This window comes from Halyomorpha halys, unplaced genomic scaffold (assembly GCF_000696795.3).
Source record: "Halyomorpha halys isolate HHAL.00 unplaced genomic scaffold, Hhal_1.1 Scaffold501.1, whole genome shotgun sequence".
In the NCBI taxonomy this organism is placed as follows: domain Eukaryota; kingdom Metazoa; phylum Arthropoda; class Insecta; order Hemiptera; family Pentatomidae; genus Halyomorpha; species Halyomorpha halys.
In genome coordinates this window covers 304,359-313,108 of record NW_027105273.1, presented here as the reverse complement: position 1 = coordinate 313,108, position 8,750 = coordinate 304,359, and the positions used below count along the sequence as shown (strand labels likewise).

Here is an 8,750-nt window from a genome sequence, read left to right as displayed (position 1 = left end):
TCTCTCTCTCTCTCTCTCTCTCTCTCTCTCTCTCTCATTTCATTTCAGTCATTTCTATGTTGCGGATTTAGCTAGATTAGGAGTGGGACCCCTGTATGTATGTGTATGTAGCCCTAAATGATGGTGAAAAAAAATAGTATTGATTTTTTAAGAAGGAATAACCTATTAAGCAAGATTTAAACCCCAAATCTAAACACATTTAAATATCACATTAAAAATGCATGAAACTAATTAACTATCAAAAATTTAAAGAGCTCAAAATCGGATGAAAATAGAAAAAAAAATATATAAAAAAATTGTAATAATAATTTTTTTAAAAAATGGAATAAAATATAAAACATGGGCTTTGGTGACCATTGGATTTTACGCCCTAATGCCCTCATTAAAATCTATAACTATAGTTTATATGTATATATAGTTGACCGTAAGAATTGATATATAAGAAGATGATCAAAAGTGTTACAAATAGTTACAACTATTTTTGTTTCACTTTTGACCGCAACCCTGACCATCTTCTTATATATTACTATAGTTGGAGACCCATTCTTTTTGACCAGTCTGGAAGAAATAACTGACTTTAGTAAATAAAGTTACCAAGTTTTATACAAACGTAATATTTAAATTATCCATCCTTTTATGACCTAATCTGCATCCCGAACTCGGTATGTCCAGAATTTCTTTCATTCTGGAAAGGTAAAAAAATACAAAAAACTCCTGAGATATGAAAGTATATGGAATCTAAAATATTCCTGACTCCTTTGAATCCTTTTGTTAACATCAGCTATTCAAGCTCATATACTTACCACATCCTGACCATTCCACCCCCCTCCTGAAGGAAATTATTCCACTAGACTAGAAACCGGAATCCGGGAAGAAAAAGACCCAGCGGCCTATTGAATAATAAACGCTCAGGGAACCCGTTTTGAATAAAGAATAACGAAAACAGTCCCTGAAGGGATGGTCCGAATAACGAGGTAGGAGTCGGAACAGTCCATGCGGCCCTTTCATAGTCCTTCAATAGCGAGCGACCAGCTTCTTTTCACTTAAGCTCTTTCCAGTTTTTTCCATGCAGTACGGTGGCAACTGGAATTATTGTCTGATTCACCAACTTTCCAGGAAATCTATATCGGAGTTCTCTGGAGAATAAATTAAATCGGGAAAGAAAGCGTTTCATGATCGTTCTACCTCCATTTCAATTCAGAATTCTCTTCTAAAAAAAGAACCTTTTTTTTGTAACCCTTGTACTCCTGTACACTTGAACATTGTACGATCAGGTATTGGATTTCTCTTCAATCTATGTTATTCTCACATTTAAATACTATTTTTAAGATTTTTCATTCCTATTCTTTTAATATATCAATAAAAAATATAAATGCTTACTTTTCCTCTAGGCAAAAATGACGCTAAGAAACGTTAATTAGGCCACGCCCCTTGCAGGCAACTTTATGTTGAAGTTAATAGATATTTCACACATTAATGTAATTATAAGTAAAACCGTTGATTTAATCGTAATTTTAAAGAGAACACAAGTTGTGGTAAATGGTATTTCCTATAATTTAGTTTCTCTATAATGAAAAACCGTTAATCCATTCTTTAAAAATTTATACGTCTTACTCTGTTCTGTTCACTCATTCCAATGTGAATATTAAGGACCCTAAAATTTATTTATAGTTTTAAAAAGTAAGGAGTGAATATAAAATTGAATTAATTTTGTCGATCTTTTATTTAATATTTTCTAGGAACAGTTAATAAAAAATTAATTTCTTTTAAGAAAAACAAAATATAAAGTTTGATACAAATAAATAATTGTTTTCACTAGATTCGAGAAAGATGTTTATTAAAAAAAAAAAGTAAACATTATTTTTTAGAATATTTAATGTTTACAACCAAAAAAAGGGATTGTGAATTATTAATAATTCAAATAACCAATAAACAATAAAAAATATGAGCGCGTTGTCAGTAACTCTTAACTTTTTTGAAATCCCCTTCCTATCCACTGCTGCCAAATATGATGCACCGTATACAACGCCTAGGAAAGGATTAGACCCCGCCCTCTGGCGTCACTCGCCTTGGACTTGTACCTCCTCCATTATACTTCTTCCTCCAAGCTTACAAGTTGTTAAATTAAATTTATACCGCTACAACCATAAGAGGTCAGAAAATCATCACTTTTTAATGAATTACTGTTAGTAGACCAATGGTTGTGCAAGGAGGTGATTTGTAAAGAATGACGTACGCCAGATTTTTACCCAATGGTACCAATTGATGAAGCTGGATGGATCCCAGGAGGGCTCCAGAACCCACAGGGTTGACTCACGTCTACAGTGTAACATAAAACAATTGCCTGCCCAACCGGATTCGAACCCGAGTCCTTGGAGTTACTAGCATTGTGCCTTACCTCGGTTCCACCGCACTTCCTTACAAGTTGTTAGTATTATTACTAGAAAATTTATTACATATCTTTACGATATATACTGATGATATAGCCATGTTAACTAAGCATGATGACACACTACAATCCTTGTAAAATTTCCAAATTCTGTTGCTTTGGTCAGATTTACGCTTCGTTATAGTTTTGTGGTCGCAAGGAAAGGCAGCCGATACACAATTTAAAAGCAAGCAGCATACAAAATTTAAAAGGCAGCCGCCATCTTAATTTAAATAAAAAATCATTTTATAAATGATGAATGAATAATACTTTTCCTTGTTTAAATTATATTTTATTTACAAATGAAAAGAACGTTTCGGGTTTGTCGCCCCATCTTCAGGTTGTTAAAACAAATTCTCAAATAACTACACAACTAACAACAATTACAATATATCACTACAATATTATTTATTAAAAAAATTTATAAGAAGAATGTTGGTCTGGTTCTATCTATTTGTTAGCAAAGTTAATTAGTAATTTGTTAATTAATTGCAATTTATTATTCAGGTGATTAGCTTATAAAAATGTGTAATGAATAATGTGATATATTGTAAATTTTGTTAGCATGTGTAGTTATTTGAGAATTTGTTCTTGCAATCTGAAAATAGGGTGACGACCACGAAACGTTGTTTTTATGGTAATGAAATAAAATATAATTTAAACTAGGAAGATTATTATTTATTCATCATTTCTAATTAGTTTCTAAAAAAACTCTACCTATAGAAGACATTATTTTAGTAAAAACCCTTTAGTTGGGCAGTCACTGTAACCTTGGATTGATGTGAAAAATTCAAAATTTATGCTTATCTTCTCTAATCTTTTATTAGCCTATAAATGTGTGCTAAGATTAATTTTGGTTGTATTCTTCAAAAATGAACGCATGTTTACTGTGTATAATCTTTCAAACACTAAACAATTTTTTTTTTATCTGTACAGTGGGAGATGGTGTGTGAGAAAGATTTCTACTCTACCTTAGCGCTTGTTCTGCTGGGGCTTGGCGGCCTAATAGGAAACTACATTTTTGGCTATCTTCAAGATAGGTAAGAAAGGCAAATAAATATATATATATTGCTGCTTTACTTCAACATTGGCACATCTGACAAAAGATATATTTTTTATTAATATTACAGGTTCTTTACTGGATGAGTTGTCCTTAATAAGAGATGAATTAAAATATCACTCCCTTGTTAAAAATTTATGAATGAGAAGAAGATGGTTGGGGGTGCGGTCAATGAAAAACACAAATAAGCGCGATTAACTTATTTTAATGTGCCAACGTTTCGGCTAGAGTTTCTAGCCTTCTTCAGGGCTAAAAACAGAACAAGATAACAACTACAGTAAGTATAGAAAAATTTAAAAAATAAAAAGAAAGTATAAACAGAATAATTTTACAAAATAGAATTAATAAAATGAAGTGATGAGAAAAGCGGGAAATAAAATGTATACATAGGTAATTGAAAAAGTGGGTAAAATAACATAATTATGGAAATGAAATAAAAATAAAGTTATATAATGCAAAGATGTATGAACATATTAGTTATTATTAATTTAAAATTAAAATATGAAAAGAAAATGAAAATTGAGAGGAAGTAAATATATATAACAATAATAGATGATAAAGAGGCAAATTATAAGTATAGTGTACAAAACTTATAACGCGGGTAAGGAAAATGGATAAAAGTGGAGAAAATAAGGGGAAAGAGTAAAATAAAGAAAGGGGAAATAAAATAAAAACGAACCTGTTCGCTGGAAGATCAAACGCCTAATGGAAAAACAGCGCTAATGGTTCGTTTTTATTTTCTTTCCCCTTTCTTTATTTTACTCTTTCCCCTTATTTTCTCCACTTTTATCCATTTTCCTTACCCGCGTTATAAGTTTTGTACACTATATTTATAATTTGCCTCTTTATCATCTATTATTGTTACATATATTTACTTCTTCTCAATTTTCATTTTCTTTTCATATTTTAATTTTAAATTAATAATAACTAATATGGTCATACTTCTTTGCATTATATAACTTTATTTTTATTTCATTTCCATAATTATGTTATTTTACCCACGTTTTCAATTACCTATGTATACATTTTATTTCCCGCTTCTCTCATCACTTCATTTTATTAATTCTATTTTGTAAAATTATTCTGTTTATACTTTCTTTTTATTTTTTTAATTTTTCTATACTTACTGTGGTTGTTATCTTGTTCTGTTTTTAGCCCTGAAGAAGGCTAGAAACTCTAGCCGAAACGTTGGCACATTAAAATAAGTTAATCGTGCTTATTTGTGTTTTCATTGACCGCACCCCCAACCATCTTCTCCTCATTCATCATCCACGGTCAACTATCTCTCATGATTAAAAATTTATATTTAATAAATCCTTAACAACGTTTCGGGAATATCTCCTCATCATTAGCTTATTTACAATACAAATTTACACAATTCATATTAGTGATAACAAATAGATTACAATCTATACTAATTATCTCCTATCTCTATTCCTTAAAAAATATATTAACAACTATTTTTTTTAAAAATATATACATTACTTCACTACTGTATTAAATTGTATTCAATACTGATATTTAATTAATTAAATTTTCTAAATGGTTAATAATATCTATATAATATGCATTTAAATTTGTAGTGTCAGTCTTAAAATTAATTGTATTATTAATGTTTTTAATAATATGTATTGCTTTAGTAATTTTCCTATTTTTGTTCGATTGACTATGTAAAAAATATTTGTATTTTGAAAATCAAAATTATGTTTAAGTTTAATATTATGTTGGGACAGTGCTGATAGCACCGAAACGCTGTCAACGAGTCATTAAAATAAAGTATTTTAACAAGGAAGAGATTTTCACTACATCTCATGATAATTTTTTCTTATTTGTTGTTTTCTGTAGATTTTACATCTCCGTAAATTGGAGTTACTTTGTGATAGTCCTACTAGATTTGAAGAAATAGTAACCCCATTATATGCTACTATTTTTGGAATATGTCCAGCTCAAAATAAAAGCGGAACCTTTTTTTTTTTTTTAGTGTATTATGTATAAACATAAATTTGAAAGCAAGTAACCTTATTATTTTAAATTATTATATTTTTCTGGATCTAATCTAACATATGCCTCCTCTAATTTATGATATAAAATAATAAAAAAAAATTCATAAGTTTTTTTAAATGTAATATTTGTCTGTTCCTTCCAGATTGGAACCAGTTAGATTAGCTTTGAACAATTAACTCATTTCTGTTTTTATTCTGAGTTTAACCTTGGACACTAGGCATCCCTGCATTGCAGCTCGGTTGCAAGAAACATTACCACGGCGTGAAGAAAGAGTGTTATAGCGAACGTACCAATCGCCAATTGTTTGAAAAATGTTCAGCTGGTGGCTCAGATTCGAATAACCAGTGCAGAAGAAAAACTCCACCAGCAATTTATGACGATGAAATTAGGCTTACCATGGAAGAAAACTGACATTTTATTTAATGACCCAATATAGATCGAAAATCGAAAAACTCGAAATTTTTCATAGAACTTCTAAACTCCAATAATAGATTCCATAACTTGAAATAAAAAAAACCAAAAGATGGACCATATTAGACTGCATAATGATGAGAATGATATATCCATAATTATATTATTTTACTTAAATATTTAATTACTTATATACGTTTTATTTTCCACTACTTTAATTAGTTTATTTTATCCTGTACAATTATTTAGTTTAATCTCTTTGTTCTTAGCCCTGATGAAGGCTGGAAATTCTGGCCGAAACGTTGGCCCTATTAAATACGTTTTTTCAACTTGTTTACGTTATTTTCCAACCGCACTCCCTACCATCTTCTCCTCATACATATTAGACTTCAGTCGAATTCGTAAGGTGAGGAGACGCTATAACTCAAAGTCCCCACGAGCTTCATTTCTTGTTAAGATGTTGTATTGACTGATTGAAGCTCGTCTTCCTCTACCCTACAACCCTATGTTTGAATGTAGCCCGAACAAAACCCTACCACTTCGTAAATAGTTCATATACAGAGGTTCATTCAGAAAGTGTTCAAGACTGTTGCTATTGCCACTTCTATTCATTACACGAAGATGATACAATTGGAGTTAATAGGCTCTACATAACGAGGACCAAACAATTAATTCAATTTCAGTGAGTACTGTAACTTGTATAAATATTTGTTTACTTGGCTGGTTGCTATGTTATATGCTTTTTGTGAATCTTTCTGTCTTATTTTCAAGTTTTTTTTTCTGTTTCTGAAGTTGTTCTATGGGTATTTTTCCTGATGTAAAAAAAATTTCACAAGAACAAATCAGGATACTATCAGCATTACTTTATGTTCTCCATTATGGATAGAGTACATGTCAAGAGGAGCTATTTTGTCTAATATGTTTTAATTAAGTAGTAAATAGAGAATATTTGGTTAATTTTTGTTATTATTAGTAATTTTAATCGATCTTAACTGTGCTAAAGGGGATGACTTTGACAATGAGAGATTATGAGAAGAATTGAGTGGAGACAGCAAAGGTACGTCGTCTGTAGGACCAAAGCAGAAATAGAAAGTTCGATAAAAAATGAGAACATATTTTTTTTTTTTAATATTTATTTATTGCTATTGACAACTGTACATTATAATACATTTAGTAAATCTGATCTAAGTTAAATTGGAGTGTTACAGGCGTGTAGAGAAACTACCCGTAGCACTCTAATGTCATTTTACATTAGCTGGTCTCATGGCCATCTTCTTTTCAGGCGCCTCGGAGGATTGTAGGGAATGAAAGAGGATGCAAGATTAGAAACTAAGGTGTTTGATTGGTTAGAGATTTTATAATGGAAGGAGTGATATCTGGTTTAGGCTAGATCGGTTACATTGGGAACATTAATTTTATATTTTTATTTGTGATATGATTTTATTAGTGACAAAGTAAGGAGCATTGAGGATTTTACGAAGGATTTTGGATTGTAAGGATTGAATACGAGAGGAATTCGAGGGTTTAGTGGAGCCCCAAAGCTCAACTCCATATGTCCAGATTGGCCTTATTACAGTCATGTAGATCAGTCTTTTGTAATGTGTTGGAAGTTTAGACCGTTTGTCTAGTAAGTGCTGTAATAGTCGAAATCGTCGTGCAGTTTCCTGTCTTTTCAGTCCGGTGTGAGGATTCCAGGTTAATCGCTTGTCCAAATGTAGTCCAAGGTAGCGGATCTGTTCGACAGGGGTAAGAGTAACATCGTTAAATGAAACTGAAGGGTAGTCAGTAGGTTTACGACGAAGAGTAAAGGTGATTTGATGGGATTTGTTAGAATTTGAGAACATATTAAAACTAATTCAGGAAAATAGGCTTTAATCGACTGGCCTTGTATCCATAATGACAATAGGCTACACTGGAGACAACTTGTGAAATGAAGAAGGACTCAAAGAAATCAGGATTCCACAACTAGAAGAGTGAGGCGCATGACAGAGGAAAATTGAGGTTTACTTAATAGAACAACTAAGGTTGAGACTTGTAGAGTATGTGTGCTGTGAGTATATTTATATAGACATTTCAATTTAATTACGTCTGCTGCATCTGCTATTCTATCGAAAATGTTTGCTCAGTTATTTCATTGCCCGAGATTTCACAGTGGGTTGGGACCCATCTCATGTTATACTTCTCAATTTGCGCTTTTACTATCTATTAAATTATCAGATAATCTTTAATTTTATTTCTATCCCAATCAAAAGTGTCAAAGAAAGAGAGAAAAGCTTTGTTATACAACCAATACTGCACAACACGTTGTTGTTGGCTACATCACAAAGTCTATTAATTAGCCTGTCATAAGATCACTAATGAAAAGTAATTAATATATTATAATTAAATGTATTATAATTAAATATATTATAATTAAATGTATTATAATTAAATGCTTAGTGGACCCGAAGGCTCGATGCCGATATCACCAATAGTTCTTTACATACATCTACCTATTAACCCTAGCAGCACCAAGGTAGTATTCATTACCTCCTCCAAGGGGGGGGGGGCTCGCCGAGCCCTACACTTCCCAAGACGACCTCCACAAGCCCTCACTTGATTTTAACCCTTATATCATTAATTTCCCTTTTATGGTAAACTTACTCTTTTGAAATATAATAATTTCTTCTTACTTCTGTAAATAAGATGGTAGAATAAGGATTATTTAAAAAAAAAAATAAAGACCTAAGATTTCTATATGCTTTATTATGAAAATGTTTTAATTTGGAATTAAAAAAAAGAATAAGAATACATGATACAACAAAAACCTAGGGTCGCTGAAACTTTAATTATTTTCAATTTCATGAA

The 8,750-nt window shown here is 31.1% G+C and overlaps 1 protein-coding gene across 1 annotated transcript in view; it reads left to right on the top strand.

Moving 5' to 3' along the window:
* The window catches only part of Balat (Beta-alanine transporter), a gene marked incomplete at its 5' end in the record, with an annotated part of 205,896 nt that overhangs the window by 56,269 nt on the left and 140,877 nt on the right, over positions 1-8,750 (top strand). Inside the window, 1 exon segment of the mRNA XM_067050159.1 lies at positions 3,365-3,468. Coding sequence (XP_066906260.1) covers positions 3,365-3,468 — 104 coding nt within the window.